Source organism: Cherax quadricarinatus, chromosome 63 (assembly GCF_038502225.1).
Source record: "Cherax quadricarinatus isolate ZL_2023a chromosome 63, ASM3850222v1, whole genome shotgun sequence".
In the NCBI taxonomy this organism is placed as follows: Eukaryota; Metazoa; Arthropoda; class Malacostraca; order Decapoda; family Parastacidae; genus Cherax; species Cherax quadricarinatus.
In genome coordinates, this window is record NC_091354.1 from 16,613,370 (window position 1) to 16,634,171 (window position 20,802).

Genomic DNA, 20,802 nt, shown 5'->3' on the forward strand with positions numbered 1-20,802 from the left:
ATGACATCAATCAAACCCAGCCCCTCCCACTCATATACTTGTCCAATCTCTTCTTAAAGCTACCCAAGGTCCTAGCCTCTATCACCCCACTGGGAAGACTGTTCCACACATCTACAACTCTGTTAGAAAACCAGTACTTACCTATGTCCTTTCTAAATCTAAATTTATCCAACTTAAATCCATTATTTCTGGTTCTTACCTGGTTTGACACCCTCAGTATTTTATTAATATCTCCCTTGTTTATGCCCGTCATCCACTTATACACTTCAATGATATCTCCCCTCGTTCTACGCCTCTCCAGAGAGTGGAGATTTAAGGCTTTAAGTCTATCTTCATACTGGAGGTTCCTTACACAGTAAATCATTTTAGTCATTCTTCTCTGTATGTTCTCTAATGAGTCTATATCCATCCTGTAGTAAGGGGACCAAAACTGAGCAGCATAATCTAAATGAGGCCTCACTAGTGATGTATAGAGCTGTAAAATAACTTTTGGGCTTCTGTTACTTATACTTCTTGAAATAAATCCAAGTAATCTGTTGGCCTTGTTGCGCACACTAAGGCACTGCTGTCTTGGCTTTAGATTTCTGCTTACCATGACTCCCAAGTCTTTTTCACATTCTGTATGATCAAGCTTTACTTCACCTAGATTATAGCTTCGAGGGTTATTTTCATTACCAAGGGCTAGTACCTTACACTTATCCACATTGAACTTCATCTGCCATTTTTCAGACCAAGACATTAATTTGTCCAAATCCTCCAGGAGTTCATTGCTATCCTCCTCAGAGTGAATTATACGGCCTATCTTTGTATCATCAGCAAACTTACTCATGTCACTCGTAATCCCTTCATCAAGGTCAATAATGTAAATTATGAACAAGAGAGGGCCTAAAACTGATCCTTGTGGAACGCCACTAGTGACTAATCCCCATTCAGATTTCACTCCATTAATGGTAACTCTGCTTTCTATTGGTAAGCCATACCTCTATCCATGCTATAACTTTACCTCCTACACCATGAGCTGCCACTTTTCTTAAGAGTCTCTTGTGAGGTACTCTATCGAAGGCTTTACTAAAATCCAAATAAACAATATCATATTCTTTATCACTGCCTCAAATGTTCTACTGAAGAATGTCAGTAAATTTGTCAGGCAGGAACGACCTCTCATGAATCCATGCTGAGATTCATTTATCAAGTTATGCTCTTCAAGGTGACTTCTAATAAAGTCAGCTATAATTGATTCTAATAACTTGCCCACTATAGATGTCAGGCTTATTGGACGGTAATTTGAAGGAGTGGACTTATCCCCTGATTTGAATATAGGAACCACATTAGCCATCTTCCACAACTCTGGCACAACACCGGTAAGGATGGACACATTAAACACACTCGTTAATGGCTGACTAAGCTTCATCTTGCATTCCTTAAGTACCCTGGAATTTATATCAATTAGTATAAACAACAGAAGTCCAGAGGTTATATTACAGCTTTATACGTACATCATTAGTAAGGCCTCACCTATATTACACAGCTCAGTTCTGGTCTCCATATTACAGAATGGATATTAATTCATTAAAAAACATTCAGCGAAGAATAGTCAAATTAATTCATAGCATTAGAAATCTTCCATATGAAGAAAGGTTGAAGTCCCTCAAATTACATTCACTCGTAAGACGTAGAATGAGGGGAGACATGATCAAGGTGCATAAGTGGAAGATGGGTATTAACAAAGGGGGTATAAATAAGATTTTGAGGATATCTCTCCAAGAAAGACCCTGCAATAATGGATTCAATTTAGATAAGTTTAGATTTAGAAATCATTTAGGAAAGTATTGGTTTGGAAATAGGGTAGTTGTTGAGTGGAACAGTCTGCCTAGTAGGGTTATTAAAGCTAAAACCTTTGGTAGTTTCAAGTTTAGGTTGGACAAATGCATGAATGAGAGGGGTTGGATATGAGTGGGACTTGTACATGGGTAAATAGATTTGTCAGAGCTTATTGTTAGGGTAGCACTGAAAGTGGGTTGGTGTTGTAAAGGACCTGCTAAGTATGGGCCAACAGGCCTACTGCAGTGTTCCTCCTTTCTTATGTTCTTATGTTAAAGTAGTACAGATTGACCATCACGAATCCAGCATCATTTGGCCTAGTAGAGTGCCAGATTAGTGATCTTGCCAGATTACAGAGTGGTTAAGTTAGATTACACTTAACCGAACAGTGATATTTACGCATTGGCGATTTCACCCACTTTATGCCCCATTTTTGGCCCATTCCATTGTTCCAGTCTACCAAACTCATAGCTATTTCACTAGTATTCCTTCTATTCTGTTGACTGAGTACAAGAAACTGCCGATTTATCTATTTCGCTTACCCATTAAAGTGGCCAGAAATCAGTAATTTCGCCAATTTCAAAATAAGATCAAGAATGTAGACATTCCTGGCACTAAAATAAATTTTCTCTGTTCATTAGTCACGTCTCCAGGCCCCTCTTATATTACGCTTGCTTTCCATTTTGAATTTTTATTCACACAAAAAACAGAAGATTTACTGTTATGCAGACTACTGCATTATTGTAATACAATTGTATAAATAATGTCGACCCATTCATGACTGTGTATTAGACCATCCAGTTGGACACATTAGACACTGCTGAACATCAGCAAAAATCAAACATTTCCACTTTGAGCTCAATTTCAAGGTTCCTTCATGAAACCAGTCAAAATTACATCTATTTCTGTAAAATATCTCCCATTCCATCATATGAGACCCCCAAAAAATGAGAATACCACCATAAAAACCATACAAAAATATACCGTAAAGTCACTGTTTTACAAAAAAACATGGTTGCATTGTTTCTCATTATGCACTGCGTGCTGCAGGATATTTATTATATAGTGCACACTTACCACACAGACCTATTCTCTCACATATAGGCCTAAATTTATCAGTCACAGCTTATCTAAGTAAGCTGAGCTCATGGCGACCAACAGTGGCTTCAAAGCCTCCTTATCTTTAATTGGCAATGTATGGTGTATGCACTTTACACAATGAGAAGTATTTCTTTTATTCATTGGAACCATGGCTAGAGCTAAAAGTGTGCAGGTTATAACAATAAATGGAGAAAAACAAATTGGAATGACTTATGCAGCAAGTAGTGCCACCAAACAGTAGTGGCAGGTTGGTGTGGCGACCCCGGAAATTTTAAATTATGTTAGCCAAAACTAGTGCCGGATTACTGATTGCCGGATTAGTGATGGCTGACCTGTAGTAGCAGTACAGATCAACCATCACTAATCTGGCATCATTGGGACCTGTTGTGTGCTGGATTAGTGATTTTGCCAGATCTGTGATCTGTCAAGAACAACATTATTTTAGCTAGCGTAATTGGAAATTACACTAGCCAGAGTTATTGCCAGATTAGTGATGGAACCAGACTAGTGACTGCCAGATCAGTGATGGCTGACCTGTATTACAGAAAAGTAATAGTAAGAATTATTCTAAATTATTATTGGTTTGGTGTAAATTATTTTATAAAATGTCAGCTGGTCTCTCATATGTATGTATGTATATAAACCATGCACATCATAAGAGGCAACTAAAATGCCAGGAGCAAGAGGCCAGTAACCCCTTCTGTATAAATTACTGTATGTAAAAAAGAAAACTTTTATTTATTCTTTTTTGGGTCACCCTGGCTTAGTGGGAGATGTATATATGCAGCCTCTCCTCACTTAGTGATATACTCATTTACTGATGACTCGGACTTACGACGGGCTCTCTGACCAGTTTGCATACCTAAATAATGTACAGTAGGGCCCCACTTATATGGCAGGTTAGGTTCCAGGCTACCGCCGTAAAGTGGAACACTTTTTTTTTTTTTTACTTATAAATGCTAGATAACCAGCTTACACTAACATATATTAAGTTAGCAATTTACTAGGCATTAAAACACACAATAAAAAGTAAAATACAGCCTCTCCTCACTTAGCGATGTACTCATTTACTGATGCCCCTGACTTACGATGGGCTCTCTGACCAGTATTTATACCTAAATAATATATATTAGAGCTGATTTCCTCTATTCTGTTTATTTCAATATACAGTACACTACTGTACAAACATTTAAAAATAGTATACCAGAAATGTTATAAATGGTGCAAAGGCAACATTAAAACAATATCAAAGATGGTTGATGCAAACCCACTATCATTACAGTATGCTCCTCACTTACCGACAAATTCGTTTACTGACGTGGTCTTAGGAATGGAACTCCGTCGTTAAGTAAGGAGAGGCTGTACACATACAGTACACTTGTTACTTACCTTAAAATATTAATATGAATATGTGAAAGGTGAGTGGCAGTGTAAAAGTTTTTCCCTGTCAGTAGTAAATCACTCTGACTTTTTTGGGTTATCTTAGGTTCTGTACACATATGCTGCTATATATAACTAAGTTTTTTCAGGTATACACAAATATAGTTACATAGATTATTGTACATAGTAGCATATGTGTAGAGAGCCTAGGATAACCCAAAAAAGTCAGTTCACTAAGTTTAATCATTTCTAACTTGGCACTTAAAATAAGAGGCTTACGACTCTTCTTTTTATCACAACTAAGCTTAGATGCCATCGTCAATGAGGGCCAACTAGTTAACGAAATAGTAAATGAGAGAGGACGAGATACATGGAGTTCAGAGAGTGTAAAAACACAGACTGAACGGGTGGCGGGCGATCACTCACCTGCCACCTGTTCACTCCATGTCATTCTACTTTGATCCATTCTTTCTAAATGACCAAACCACCTCAACAACCCCTCTGCAGCCCTATGACTAATATTTTTATTAACTCCACACCTTCTAATTTCCACACCGAATTCTCTGCATAATATTTACACCACACATTGCCCTTAGACAGGCCATCTCCACTGCCTCTAACCGCCTCCTCGCTGCAGCATTTACAACCCAAGCTTCACACTCATATAAGAGTGTTGGTACCACTATACTTTCATACATTCCCTTCTTTGCCTCCATTGTTAACGTTTTTTTGTCTCCACATATACCTCAAAGCACCACTCACCTTTTTTTCCTCATCAATTCTATGCTTAACCTCATCCTTCATAAACCCATCTGCTGACACATCAACTCCCAAATATCGGAAAACATTCACTTCTTCCATACTCCTTCTCTCCAATGTGATATCCAATGTTTCTTTATCTAAATTATTTGATACCCTCATCACCTTACTCTTATCTATGTTCACTTTCAACTTTCTACCTTTACACACTCTAACTCGTCCACTAACCTTTGCAACTTTTCTTTAGAATCACCCATAAGCACAGTATCATCAGCAAAAAGTAACTGTGTCAACTCCCATATTGTATTTGATACATTGTATATTATACGTATATTATAAAATATTAATTACAATTTGTGGTTTACATATTATAAAATATGAATTACAAAGAAGGCCATTAGCATGCCTAGGCATTTCGGGCAGACTACTACTAAAAATGTTATAAATGGTGCAAAGGTGACATTAAAACAATATCAAATATGGTTGACACAAACCCACTACATTATAGTATGCTCCTTGTTTAGTGACAAATTCGTTTACTAACGTGGTCTTAGGAACAGAACTCCGTCGTTAAGTGAGGAGAGGCTGTATACATACATGCAGTAGGCCCTCCAAATCCGCATCCATGGATTCAACCAACCATGGATCAAAAATATTAAAAAAAAAATCAGAAAGTTCCAAAAAGCCAAATTTGAATTTGCCATGTGCCAAGCACAACAGCCTCAAGAACTTGAAGATCACAAGAGAATCGGCATCAGCCGATGCTGATTCAGCATCAGCCTTCCAGAAGAGCTCAAGAAACTCATAAAAGAGAAAGGCTACCTTCTAGAGCAAGTCTTCAATTCTGATGAAACAGGCTTGTTATTGAAGAAAATGCCCAGTCATACCTAAATCCATAAGAGTGCCAAACAGGCCCTGGGGTTCAAGGCTTGGAAATCACCTTACTCTGGTGTTGTGTGGCAATGCAGCAAGTCAAATGATCAAGCCAGGCCTCGTCTACCAAGCAAACAATCCCCGAGCTCTTAAGAACAAGAACAAAAATTGCCTGCCTATGTTCTGGCAACATATAGAAGAGCACAGAGAAACCCTTACCAATGAGGAACTTAAAGATCTGCTGAAATTCTCTACAGAAGATGATGATAAAGAAGATTTAGGAGGCAGAGTCATCAGTTTGGACACTTGAAAAGTTTGCAGCAGATTTTTTCAACAGGCATAAGTGTTAAAGGATATGATTCTTGAGTACGATCCTTCGATGGAACAAAACCTCCATGTCACCCGAGGGATAACAACATGCCTACAACCACTGCAAGATTAGTTTGATGATGCAAAGAAAAACAGAAACAGCTTCCTAATACAAAGTTTCTAATTAAAACATCTGCAATTGTGAAGCCTCAACCTTCAATATTTGAAGATCCTTAACCCTCAACCTCCACAGATTCTTACATTAGTATTATTGAGCCTCTAAAGCATCAACATCTGCAATTGGAACCTGGTTTTTCTGACGTAGATGATCCTTCTGACGTCCTGTCAGAAGGTTCAAGTTAGCCTGATGTCTCACTTCTTATCTACAGTGCTACACATCTCTTCGCCTCATCACATCAACATTTCAGCAATCGTCATCATCATCATCATACAAGAGTTACTAAGAGAGATGAGCCTGAGTTTTGGCGAGTGTCATCATTATTCCCTAAAAATGCAATATAACAACTATTTACATAGCATTTATATTGTATTAGGTATTATAAGGACATGTATTCTAGAGATGATTTAAAGTGTAAAGGAGCATGCGCATAGGTTATATGCCAATACTACACCACCAGCAAGCATGTGTGAGCATGTTAGATAGAAGTGGATGGAGATGAATGGTTTTTGGGACCTGACAAGCTGGAGTATGAGCAGGGTAATATTCTCTGAAGGGATTCATGGAAACCAGTTAGCCGGACTTGAGTCCTGGAGGTGGGAAGTACAATGCCTGCACTTTAAAAGAGGGGTTTGGGATATTGGCTGTTTGATGTGACATCTAAATTGTTATATCTAGACACTTCTGCAAAGACACTGATTATATGTAAATGATGGTGAAAGTGTTTCTTTTTTGGGTCACCCTGCTTCAGCCATTTTATATAAGGGACTTGAACATGTATATAAATAAATAAACTTCTCTTCTCAGCATGAGGGGACCCACATTGATTCTGACACTAGATAAGCAGTATTACCTGGTGGTTGGTGTCACCATTGGTCAGACCACTAGTGATAAGTGTGCAGTGCTCCAGGAAGTGGTTGAGCTTCTCTAGTGCCTGGTCTAGTTTGGAGGGATCTTGGTTCACTGCCTTGATGTAGAAACAAAACTTGGAGAAGAAGTCCTTCGTGGCAAGGTCTGCCTCAGGGCTGTTGTACTCTAGGCCACCTCCAGGAAAACTGCCACAAAATATAAGAAAATATATAAAAATATAGTAAATTAGTATGTTTAGTTATATACAGGTACACATAAATACAATTACCATACATAGTAACATATGTGTAAATTATCTAGGATAACCCAAAAAAGGTCAGTGACTTCCATTGGGATCCTTGTAATCCAAGAATACTAGATGATGGGTTCAGATCCTGGTATTTGACTTAATATATATATATATATATATGTGTGTGTGTGTGTGTGTGTGTGTGTGTGTGTGTGTGTGTGTGTGTGTGTGTGTGTGTGTGTGTGTGTTTCAAATAAGATGATTCTAAAAATGATCCAGCATCGAAGAATCAAACATAACTAAGAGAGCCACTTTATACCTATTAATGTGTATGCAACATTTAAGTCTATGAAAAAATGACATCATATGATCTGTACTGGTCTGTCACATTTTTATAAATACAGTGGAACCCCAGATTTCGTCCAGTGCAGATATCGTACAATTCAGATTTCAACCACTTTTTTGGGTGAAATTTTACCCCGTGTTTTGTACCTCCACTCGGAAATCGTCCGTATCAGACGTATCTGCCTGCCCAGGATGCAGCTGCTCACTCAGTCTACCTCTGTCACTTATTCAGTGAACAATACTCTGTGTGTTCATCCGAAACATTTCATAATAATCAATTGTTTTTTGTGCTTGTTTATTGAGTACGACTGTGAAATAAGCCACCATGGGGCCAAAAGAAAGTTCCTAGTGCCACCCTGACCCTGACAACCCTTCGCCTATTGTGGAATGTATTGTGTCTTTGGGGAAGTCCATGGGGTTGGATGTGAGTGGGCAGGATGTGGAAGAGTTGGTGGAGGACCAAAGGGAAGAGCTAACCACTGAAGAGCTACAACACCTTCATCTGGAACAGCAACAGATTGCAGCTGAGGAAATTGCTTCAGAGGAGGAGGAAGTGAGAGGGGAGAATATGCATTCTTCAGTGATTAAGGACATTTGTGCAAAGTGGTATGAGGTGCAAAGGTATGTAATAGTGATTTAAATGTTCACAGATCCTTTGAAATTAGCCATTTATATTTATTTCTCATTTTTTTTGTATGTAAAACTATATTTATTCTCTATAAAATGTATTTTTGTTAATTTTTTGGGGAGTCTGGAACAGATTAATTGGACTTACATTATTTCTTATGGGAAATATTACTTTGGTTTTCATCCATTTCAGATTTCGACTGACCTTCTGGAACAGATTAAGGACGAAAACTGGGGTTCCACGGTATAACGTGACCCTTGTGGATTTAGAAGTTAGTTTTGATTATAATAATGTGAATATAATACTTGGAAGGGGTTTCAGGGGTCAGTGCCCCCAGTATAATAATAATAATTATAGGAATGTAATTAATGTTTGGCTTGAAACAATAATTATGATGGTTAATATGATTGATTCTAAATTGTTGTGCAAAATATTTTTGTTTATTAAACTGTGTTTGTATGTAGAAGTGAAGGGGGTGGTGATATTTTATTTGTCAGGAAGCGGATCACAGTGAAGTGTTTCCCAAAATGCTGGTCCTAACCCTTTGAGGGTGAAGATCCCCCGATCCTTAACTCACTCTCAGTGTCGAAAATTTAAAAAAAAAAAAAAAGAATTTTTTCTTATGAAATGATAGAGAATCTTTTCCCGATGATGGTAATGACACCAAAAGTAGGAAATTTGATGGAAAACTTATGCGATTACTCTCTAGCGAAGTTACCGATATCAGCGATATTTACACAATCAGTTTTTTTTTTTTTTTTATTCGCCGGTATTCTCCCGGCCCGGGTCTTTTCCAAGTAGTGGTGACCCGGCCTTGGCTCCCTATCTGGGGAGTGTCTCGAGACCTAAGTCTCCCATGGGAGGAGGTACAAGTACCCCCTCATCTTTGGAACCAACTGTCCCCAGACCTAGCCACAGTCCCTGCCCTCACGGGGCTCGTAGGGAGAAGCTAGGCCTTTGGTCTGCCATCTGCCCCGCCCCAAAGGGGCTCGTGGGGATGCCAGTCTTGAACTACACATCAGTGATTTTACCCACTTTGTCCCCTATTTACAGCCAATTCCAATGTTCCAATCGATTAAAATCAATCATAGCTATTTCGCTAGAACTCCATTTGTTCTATCAATTGAGTACAAGAAACTACCCATTTACCGATTTCAACTACCCAATAAAGTGGTCAGAAATTGGCAATTTGGCCAATTTCAACCAAATTTCAAAAGATGCCAATTTCAAAACAGGGTCCAAAATAAACAAGACAGATATTCATGGCACTAAAATAACATTTTCTCTGTTCACTAGTCACATCTCCAGGCCCCTCTTGTATTACTCTTGCTTTCCATTTTGAATTTTTATTCTCACAAAAAATAGAATATTTACTGTTACGCAGACTACTGCATTATTGTAAAAATGGTATAAATAATATCAGCATACTTGTGAAAGAATATTAGACTCACCAGTTGACGTGTATTGGACGCATGGCATGATTTGTTTACTCTTGAACATCGGTAAAAATCGAACATTTCCGCTACTTTGAGCTCAACTTCAAGGTACTTTTCATCAAGAAACCAGTCAAAATCATCACTATGTCTGTAATATATCTTCCATTCTATCAAATGAGAACAAGAAAACGAGAATACAACCATAAATACCATATGAAAATACACTACAAAATCATTGTTTTTAACCAAAAACACGGTCATAGTTTTTTTCTCATGCACTGTGTGCTGCAGGATTTTTTTTTATACTGTGCACACTGACCATGCAGACCCAGTCTTTCATATGTAGGCCTACCAGCTTTCTTCCACCAGATTTTAAGGTGCTAGAATTTTGGCGTATAAATATGGGACCAACAGTGGCTATCAAGCCATACATATTCAGGACCGACCCTGAAAGGGTTAAAGTTATATGAATATGATGACCTAATAACTGGAGTTATTAGTGGTAGGACAGAGACCTTTCCTAGAAAAAGTAGAGAAAATGGGTTAAAAAAAATGAGCCCACTTTTCAACCAAAGATGCAGAGAAAGAAGTGAAAGAGCATTGAAAGCAATTGAAAGAGGAAATAAGAGAAGTGAGCAGAAGAGCCAGAAAGAAAGAACTCGCATTGCTGATGAATGAAACACCTGTGATGGGTATTGCATACACGAGGGGCCCACTTAACGGCACTTCACTTTACAGTGTTTTGCTAATGCAGCAGTTTTTCAATTATACCCATTCTTCATTTATTCAGACTTCCTACAGTAATTATATTCACCACTCACTAAGAGCTAAGAATAAAAATGTTTTAAGGTATGCTCTTTGTGAGCATACTTCAGCATTTTGTAGTCCTAGCTTTACTGCTCAATTAATATGATAGTGTAAACATGTTATCAAGCTTTTATATGCATTTGAAAGTGAAATAATGCTATGTTTCACTTTACAGCAGTAGCTAGGAACCTAACCTGCTGTATAAGCAGGGCCCTCCTGTACCATTAATGTGTCTATTCAATCACTTCATAAAACTGAAGATCATTAAGTCAGGTTGATATAAAATCATACTCCTGAAATTGTATCATTTGTTCACTAGCTACCTTTCTTATTACACACAGGACTGTAGTTAACTTCATAAGAACTATTTATTAGTCTGTCTAAATCTTAAGTAACTTTTAAGCATTAGGATTAGTTAGCCCAAAATGCCTTGCATATTAATGCTTTTGTGCCTACCAATGTTGTCTTACATATAAACTACACTATTTGTACCACATAAAAAAAAAAAATTGTATTTGTAATGCAGTGCAACTCACTTTGTGTCGAGATAATGAATAATGTCATCAAGAGCATCATAGCCATCATCTCCATGGATGAGTGCCGGGACATGCTTCAAACCCAAGACTTTAAATTCTGGTGGAGGCTTTGCTGGATTAACTGTGATTACCTGAGTGATAAAACCATGAGAGAATTGTTATATATGCTTATTAAATAGCAGTGTTGGGTATGAAGGTGGAAGATATGTTGATATCATTAATATGGATGAAAGGACACACTTAAGTGTATGTATACACTAAGCTCTCAGGGCTGAAATGCATCCAATAAAGATGACCTTAACCTATGCACCTGTGTCCTTTACTCAGTATACTCGATATGCAAATTTGATCAGTAATAAAACTCATAAAAAAAGAACATTTAGTGCTTAGTTTTGATTATAATAATAATTATAAAAAGTACACTATAATGTAATTAACTACAGTAGAATAACATCAATTATTAAAGTGCAGTAAATAATAATAATAATGGTAACATAATAATTGAAGAGGCAATGTCAGTACCTGAAATTTAATAACCAAAATTTACATTTAAAAAATTATGACTGTAAAAAAAAAATATATCTACTGGTCATTCTCTACATTGCTAGTTTGTTATCTTGTCATTCCCTACAAAACAAGTCAAATGTATATTGTTTACTTTGCCCTCATCATGAGGTCCTCTTCAGCAGAATAAAATCCAAGGCCAAAATATATAGTATACACCTACCATCCGACTTACGACCGAGTTCAGTTCCGAGAAACCGGTCGTAAGTCGAAATGGTTGTAAGTCGAACTTTACTACTGAATATCAACAAAACATTTTTGTAATGACTTTATTTTATTGTTTTATTTTGGTATTTCATGTTTTACTTTACTCTTTATGTTGTTAGTACTGTATTTTATACTGTAAGGTTTAGGATAAACACTGTGCACAACACAAATAGTTGTTTATTTCCCAGAAATTTGGCATAAAAAACACGGTCATAAGTCGAGTGGTCGTAAGTTGAGCAGGTCGTAAGTCAGATGGTAGGTGTAGTTATTTAAATTGCTGCTTTACTGTCTCCAGATGTGGTTGGTTCATGCCACATAGAACAATCATGAACAATAAGGAAACTGCTAATGAGAGAATATATGCAAATGTGCAAACCTGATGAAGATATATGTGCAGTACTTGACAAATAAGAAATATGTGCAACATTCGATGAATAAGATACATGTTCAACACTTCATGAATAAGAAATATGCACAGCACTTGATGAATAAGAAATAAGCGCAACACATGATGAATAAGAAATATGTGCTATACTTGATGAAGAAGAAATATGTGCAGCACTTGATGAATAATATGCATGTATGACACTTGATGAATAAGATACATGGAGTATACCTGGAGAGGGTTTCGGGGGTCAACGCCCCCATGGCCCAGTCTGTGACCAGGTTCATGGTGGATCAGGGTCTGATCAACCAGGCTGTTATTGCTGGCCGCAGGCAAACCGACATACAAACCACAGCCTGTCTGCTCAGGTACTGACTTTAGGTGCCTGTCTAGCACCTTCTTGAAGACAGCCAGGGGTCTATTGGTAATCCCCCGTATGTATGCTGGGAGGCAGTTGAACAGTCTTGGGCCCCTGACACCTACTGTGTTGTCTCTTATCATGCTAGTTGCCCCCCTGCTTTTCATTGGGGCCATGTTGCATCGTCTGCCAAGTCTTTTGCTTTCATAGGGAGTGATTTTTGTGTGCAAATTTAGTACCAATCCCTCTAGGATTTTTCAAGTGTATATAATCACGTATCTCTCCCACCTGCATTCTAGGGAGTACAGGTTGAGGAACTTCAAGTATTCCCAGTAACTGAGGTGTTTTGTCACACTTATGTGTGCCATGAAAGTTCTCAGTACCTTTCCCAGGTCAGCAATTTCACCTGCCTTGAAAAGTGCTGTTAGTGTGCAGCAATATTCCAGCCTAGATAGAACAAGCGACCTGAAGAGTGTCTTCATGGGCTTGGCATCCCTAGTTTTGAAGGTCCTCGGTATCCATCCTGTCACTTTTCTATCAGATGTGATTGATACAATGCTGTGGTCTTTGAAAGTGAGATCCTCTGACATTATCACTCCCAGGTCTTTTACATTAGTTTTTCTCTCTATTGTGTGGTTGGAATTTGCTTTATACTCCAATATAGTTTTAATTTCCTCACGTTTTCCATATCGGAGTAATTGAAATTTCTCATCATTTAACTTCATATTGATGGTTAATGTCCACCTGGAGTCTTGCAGTGTCTTCAGTGGAGGACACTGTCATGCAAATTCGGGTGTCATCTGCAAAGGAAGACACGGTGCTGTGGCTTACATCCCTGTCTGCTTGACAAAGCTCCTGGAGAGCGAAACGTTGCCACAATAAAATGTCACATTAGTTGCACTTGTGTCCTTTTAATTTACATATTGTCGGTAATTCTACCAACATTATTACGATGTTAGTGCTATCGGCCTGTAGTTCTTTGCTATTGCTTTACTGCCCCCTTTGTGGAGTGGGGCTATGTCTGATGTTTTTAGCAGCTGTGGGACGACCCCTGTGTCCATCCTCCCTCTCCATAGGATGTTAAAACACATGATAGGGGTTTCTTGCAGTTCTTGATGAACACTGAGTTCCATGAGTCTGGGCCTGGGGCAGAGTGCATGGGCACATCATTTATTGCCTTTTCAAAGTCATTTGGTGTCAGGATAATATCAGACAGGTTTGAATCTACCAAATTCTGTCTCGCTCATAAAAAATTCATTTAGGTCTCAGACTCTCAGTCTGGTAAGTGGCTCGCTAAAAACCGAGTCATATTGGGACTTGAGTAACTCATTCATTTCCTCGCTGTCATCTGTGTAGGACCCATCTCATCTAAGTAGGGGTCCAATATTGGATGTTGTTCTGGACTTAGATTTAACATAAGAAATTGCTGACCTAGAAAATGTACAGAGAACCTTCACAGCGCGCATAACGGAGATAAAACACCTCAATTACTGGGAGCGCTTGAGGTTCCTAAACCTGTATTCCCTGGAACACAGGCGGGAGAGATACATGATTATATACACCTGGAAAATCCTAGAGGGACTAGTACCGAACTTGCACACGAAAATCACTCACTACGAAAGCAAAAGACTTGGCAGACGATGCAACATCTCCCCAATGAAAAGCAGGGGTGTCACTAGCACGTTAAGAGACCATACAATAAGTGTCAGGGGCCCGAGACTGTTCAACTGCCTCCCAGCATGCATAAGGGGGATTACCAACAGACCCCTGGCAGTCTTCAAGCTGGCACTGGACAAGCACCTAAAGTCGGTTCCTGACCAGCCGGGCTGTGGCTCATACGTTGGTTTGCGTGCAGCCAACAGTAACAGCCTGGTTGATCAGGCTCTGATCCACCAGGAGGCCTGGTCACAGACCGGGCCGCGGAGGCGTTGGCTCCCGGAACTCTCTCCAGGTAAACTCCAGGTAAATTTCATTTATGGCTTTTAGTTCTTCCCACGTTTCTTGACTCCTGTTAGATTCCTTTAGCTTAAGTTTGATGTTTGCTATTTCTCTGACCTGTGCCTCCCTTCATATTACAGATATATTAGTCTTTTTTAGCTGTTCTGTTATTCTTTGCCTTCGCCTGTATAGGGAGCGCCTTCCTCTTTCTAGTATGACACTTGATGAATAAGATACATGTACAACACTTGAAAAGTTACATGTGTGACACTTTATGAATAAAACATGTATGACACTTGATGAATAAGATATATGTGCACCACTTGATGAATAACATATACAGTAGACTGTCGTTTAACACAGCTTTGTCTTGCACATTTTGGATATAGCATGTTTGAAGAATTGCAGCATATTTTTGTTAAACACTTCATAAAATTAATTTAACACAGTTGCGGAAGGGGAAAAATTTTGAGCGCCACCAGGCGGGATAGTCTGTGGATTACACCATTGTGTCAACGGGGGAGACCTACCACCATGCAATCCCCCACCTTCCTCAGCCACCCACACCCACCCACACCACCCTCCCAACCTTCACTTCAGTTCATACGCATGTAGGACGATAGGAAGCTTGATGTGTTTATTTACATACATACTTTCTTATTTTCATTGCCATATGTTAAATCTGCCAAGCAGTCATAGCACTGACTTGACTGAATGACTTACTGACTTGACTGAATGACTTACTGACTTGGCTCAATGACTTACTGACTTGGCTCAATGACTTGACTGAATGACACACTGACTTGACTGAATGACACACTGACTTGACTGAATGACATACTGACTTGACTGAATGACACCAACTTGACTGAATAACTTACTGACTTTATGCACACTCCAGTACAACCATCGGCTTCAGTACCAGAATCTCTACCATCCACTTCTGCCAACAGCCAACACCCATCCACCTCAGCCCAGTAGGGCGACACCATCCATATCCATTCTCTTCACAATCATCCACAAACACCATTACCCACAATTTAAGGTAAGAAATACTATTATTTCTATTGCGTTTGTAGTCTTAAGCAGTAATATATCACGACAATGCACTACAATTACATATTCACTTTTATTTTGTAAGATCTGAAGGTCTAAAAATAGTAGTTTGGCTTTTTGGGGGCTCCCAGGAATGTAACCCTATTTTTCCCATAAGTTCTTCAGTTCATCTAACATGGCGTTTTCAGGAACGTAACTACCGTGTTAAACGGTCTACTGTATGTGCAACACTTCATGGATAAGCTATATGTGCAACACTTGATAAATAAGATATATATACAACATTTGATGACTAAGACATGTACAACACTTTGGTACCATTCCTGCTGAAACGAATATAACACTGGTAATAGGTTGGTAGACAGCAACTGCCCATGGAGGTACTACTGTTCTGCCAAATGAGTGTGAAACAGAAACCTGTAACCTGCTGGTGTCCCTCTTTTCTGTCTCATAAACGGCTGGATAACGGGTATATCTTGCTACTTCTACTTACACTTATGTAACACTACACAGGCATGCACATGCATATATATATATATATATATACATACATACAAACATCTAAGCTTTTCTTTTTCTTAATAGTTCTTGTTCTTCTTTATTTCCTCTATTCTCCATGGGGAAGTGGAAAAGTCTTTCCTTGGTAAGTCATGTGTGTAGTATGAGGTGACTAAAATGTCAGGAGCAATGGGCTAGTAACCCCTTCTCCTGTAGAAAATAATAAAAAAAGAGAAGAAAAACTTTATGAAACTGGGATGTTTGAATGTGCATGGATGTAGTGCAGATTATAAGAGATAATTGTTAATGTTATGAATGAAAAGAAATTGGATGTCCTAGCTCTAAGCAAAACAAAGCTGAATGGGTAGGTGAGTTTCAGTGGGGAGAAATAAGTGGGATTAAGTCAGGAGTATCTGAGAGAGTTAGAGCAAAGGAAGGGGTAGCAATAATTTTGAAGGATCAGTTATGGAAGGAGAAGAGGGAATATAAATGTATAAATTCAAGGATTATGTGGATTAAAATAAGGGTCAGATGCAAAAAGTGGGTCATAATAAGTGTGTATGCACCTGGAGAAGAGAGGAGTGTAGAGGAGAGAGAGAGAGATTTTGGGAGATGTTAAGTGAGTGTGTAGGAACTTTTGAACCAAGTGAGAGAGTAATTGTGGTAAGGGACACAAATTCTAAAGTAGGAGAAATATTTAGAGAGGGTGTGGTAGGTAAGTTTGGGGTGCCAGGTGTAAATGATAATGGGGGCCCTTTGATTGAACTTTGTATAGAGAGGGGTTTGGTTATAGGTAATACATATTTTAAGAAAAAGAGGATAAATAAGTATACAAGATATGATGTAGGGCGTAATGACAGTAGTTTGTTGGACTACGTATTGGTAGATAAAAGACGGTTGGGTAGACTTAAGGATATATGTGTTTTTAGAGGAGCCACAGATATATCAGATCACTTATTAGTTGTTGCTACAGTGAAAGTAAAAGGTAGATGGAATACAAGCAAAATAGAAGCAGCAAGTAAGAGAGTGAAGGTTTATAAACTAAAGGAAGAGCCAGTTAGGGTAAGATATCAACAACTAGTGGAGGATAGATGGGCTATTGAGATTATAGGCAATGGGGTTGAAGATGTATGGGGGTAGGTTTAATAATGTAGTGTTAGTGTGTTCAGCAGAAGTTTGTGGCAACAGGAAAGTGGGTGTGGGAGGGAAAAAGAGCAACTGGTGGAATGATGATATAAAGAGAGTAGTAAGGGAGAAAAAGTTAGCATATGAGAGGTTTTTACAAAGTAGAAGTGATGCAAGGAGGGAATAGTATATGGAGAGGTTAAGAGATTGGTGAAGCAATGTAAAAAGAAAGCAAATGAGAGAGTGGGTGAGATGTTATCAACAAATTTTGTTGAAAATAAGAAAAATGTTTGGAGATTAATAAGTTGAGGAAGCCTAGGGAGTGAATGGATTTGATAGTTAAAAATAGGAGAGTTATTAAATGGAGAATTAGAGGTATCGGGAAGATGGAGGGAATATTTTGAGGAACTGTTAAATGTTGATGAAGATAGGGAAGCTGTGATTTTGTGTATAGGGCAAGGAGGAATAACATCTTGTAGGAGTGAGGAAGAGCCAGTTGTGAGTGTGGGGAAAGTTCGTGAGGCGGTGGGTAGAATGAAGGGGGTTAAGGCAGCTGGGATTGATGGGATAAAGATAGAAATGTTAAAAGCAGGTGGGGATATAGTTTCGGAGTGGTTGGTGCTTTCATTTAATAAATGAAAGAGGGTAAGATACCTAGGGATTGGGAGACAGCATTCATAGTTCCTTTGTATAAAGGGAAAGGGGACAAAAGAGAGTGCAAAAATTATAGGGGAATAAGTCTGTTGAGTATACCTGGTAAAGTGTATGGTAGAGTTATCATCAATCAATCAATCAAATCAATCAAAGTTTATTCTCTATAAGGATTACAATGCAGGGTTTACAGATTTTGTTTATTGTGTGGTTTACATGTAATAAGATACTAAATTACAGAGGGGGCCACTAGAACACCTAGCATGGCTAGGCATTTCGGGCAAACTTAGATTAATTCTTAACCCTAAATTATTACAAATTGTGGAGTAAGTTGACTAAATACTAAGTGACTAAATACTAGTTTGTGAGTTTAGCAATGTGATTGCTTTTGCTTTGGCACAATACATAGTTTCTACATTAGAGTATCACAGGCAAACTTATGAATAGTTAGGAATCATTAAGTTAATCTTAAGTTAATTTTAAGCCTGCCCATAATGCTCTGCATACAAGGGGCTTTGGCATGTTGCACTTAACTGTATTCATTTGTACTACTCTGTATCATGTTCAAATTAATAAATAAATTAAATAAATACATTATTTTAAGATTAAGATACGTATTTCTGTACTCAAAAGGGAAAAATAATCCCAGTGGTAATAATCATAGTTAAGAGTTAAATAGGCACATATCAAGTCAGGAATCAGTAATAATGGTTCCTCACATCAAGGTAAGAGGAATAAGTACCTCAGTAAGGGTAACTCAGTTAATAAGAGGTCAGGCAAGGAAAAGAGAGACTGTCTCTTCTGCCAGGGTACTCATTTCACTAAAAATTGTAATGCCTATAATTCATGTGATATTAAAGTGGAAAGAATGAAAGAACCTGACAGATTTATCAGATGTCTAGACAATCATAATGTAAAGGATTGTCATACCAAATTGAACAGTTGCTATCAATGTAACAAGGGAAGGCACCATACAGTTATGTGCAGGGTTGTATGTAATTCTTATAATAATGGTGTCAATAATGATAATGTTAATAGCCCTGACACTACAGTGACTGATGTAAAGGTTGCAGCTAATGGCAATAATGATGGCCTAGCTGAGGTAGTCTTGCCGGTGTTGGATGTAATAATTCAGGATGAAGGACATAAATCCAAAACCATGCGGCGTCACTCTCCTCAACACTGGTACGGGCCATGTAATATATGGCAGACTACTGCCTAGTAATAATGACTAGAGGAAGTAGTGAATACAGTCACGGTGTCTTACTCATAAAAGGTCAACCCAGTACAAGTATTCTTCTATCGAGAATGATGTTGAGCCAGTTTAATTTGTGGGAGCTGGACAGCATAGGGATTAATATAAATGAGGAAAGTCCAAATGATTCCATTACTCAGGAACAATACCTGAAGGATGTTAAATGTGAATCTGGACATTACTGGGTGCGACTTCCGTGGAAGCTCGACCGTCCAGAATTACCTACTAATTATAGGATGGCGTATGGACAGTTAAAGGGTCCAGCTCTGCGAACTGAGCAAGACACCAAAATTGTTGACTGCTTATAATGATATAATTAATAAACAGTTAAATAATAAATTGTTCTTACTTCAGGCGACGATAAATGCACACCTTAAGTGAACAGGTGGTCCACTGAGCGAAGTAATTGGGTAAATAATCTTATGTGGACAATTTCCGGGTGTCACGTCAACTGAAGAGGAACTAATGAGGATATGTGAAGGGGTTAATGAAATAATGCAGTAATGTGCTGGGACTGACTTGGGACACTGAGAGAGACTTGTTATTGTTAAAGTCTCATAATTCCAGTATGCCCAATAAATTGACCCAGGGAGCATAGGCTTATGCCCCTGAGAGAATGGAACAGTAATTAGTCCATTTTGAGGGATCAATAAATATGGATGGCCATGGAGTTGAAGTGCCTATATGCAGTAATGTGCTGGGGCTGACTTGGGATACTGAGAGAGACTCGTTATTGTTAAAGTCTTATAATTCCAGTATGCCCAACAAATTAACCCAGAGAGCATAGGCTTAGTGTCACACCTTACAATAAGAGGGAAATTGTTAATACCAGAAGCATGGAGGCTTGAGTGTGCTTTGGATGGAGCCCTATCTGAGGAGTTAACAGGTGGAAAGAATTAATGGGTGATTATGTAAATACCAATGTTGGAGTTCCCAAGCCAGGTGGCCAGTGAAGATGGGAAAATTGTACTCCACATTATGTAAGTCGTCTAGCAACGACCTCCGCCCGGCTGCAGTGTGGAAAATATTTTAATTTTCCGAAACTATAGTGCCTAATAGGTGTTTAATGTGTCAATATGGGTCAAAAATGTATTTGAAAATAGGATAGAACCAGGAGTTCCCTTTGCGCATGCGCGGATGTGTGGGGGTAGAGGTCGACTCGGGGCATGGGGGAGGCGGGAGTGTTTTGAATGTAGTGAGGAGGCTGGGAAAGCATGGAACCAGGAAATTGGCATTCACTGCGGCCTAAGGATTAATATAGGCCTCATTTCATAATAGGAAGTGTCATAACTGTTCCTGGTGGAGAGTGAGGGAACGTGATTTACGGGACCACTGTAATAAAGTGGTAAAATGAGTGAATAAGGGTAGGACCGGGTGACTGGCGTATCGCCATGGACTGTGTCCCGGGGAAAATTACCCTTGGTTTAATCATCACTCATCGGTCTCAGATCTTAATGGAGTGATCTCTAATGTGTATAATAATTATGAGACAT

The 20,802-nt window shown here is 38.7% G+C and overlaps 1 protein-coding gene and 1 long non-coding RNA gene across 7 annotated transcripts in view; one reads left to right on the forward strand and one right to left on the reverse strand.

Annotated features, from left to right (window-relative positions):
* The window catches only part of LOC138854592 (uncharacterized), a 51,943-nt gene extending 42,241 nt beyond the window's left edge, over positions 1–9,702 (forward strand). The window contains exon 3 of the long non-coding RNA XR_011393768.1: positions 8,686–9,702. This is a non-coding gene — a long non-coding RNA (uncharacterized lncRNA). The remainder of the gene's footprint in view (positions 1–8,685) is intronic.
* LOC128704759 (chloride intracellular channel exl-1) overlaps positions 1–20,802 on the reverse strand; it is a 231,239-nt gene that overhangs the window by 16,553 nt on the left and 193,884 nt on the right. For all 6 annotated transcript variants that reach the window (XM_070098661.1, XM_070098663.1, XM_070098660.1 and 3 more), the window contains exons 3-4: positions 11,273–11,403; positions 7,275–7,476 (exon numbers count right to left, since the gene is read on the reverse strand). In XM_070098661.1, coding sequence (XP_069954762.1) covers positions 7,275–7,476; positions 11,273–11,403 — 333 coding nt within the window. The remainder of the gene's footprint in view (positions 1–7,274; positions 7,477–11,272; positions 11,404–20,802) is intronic.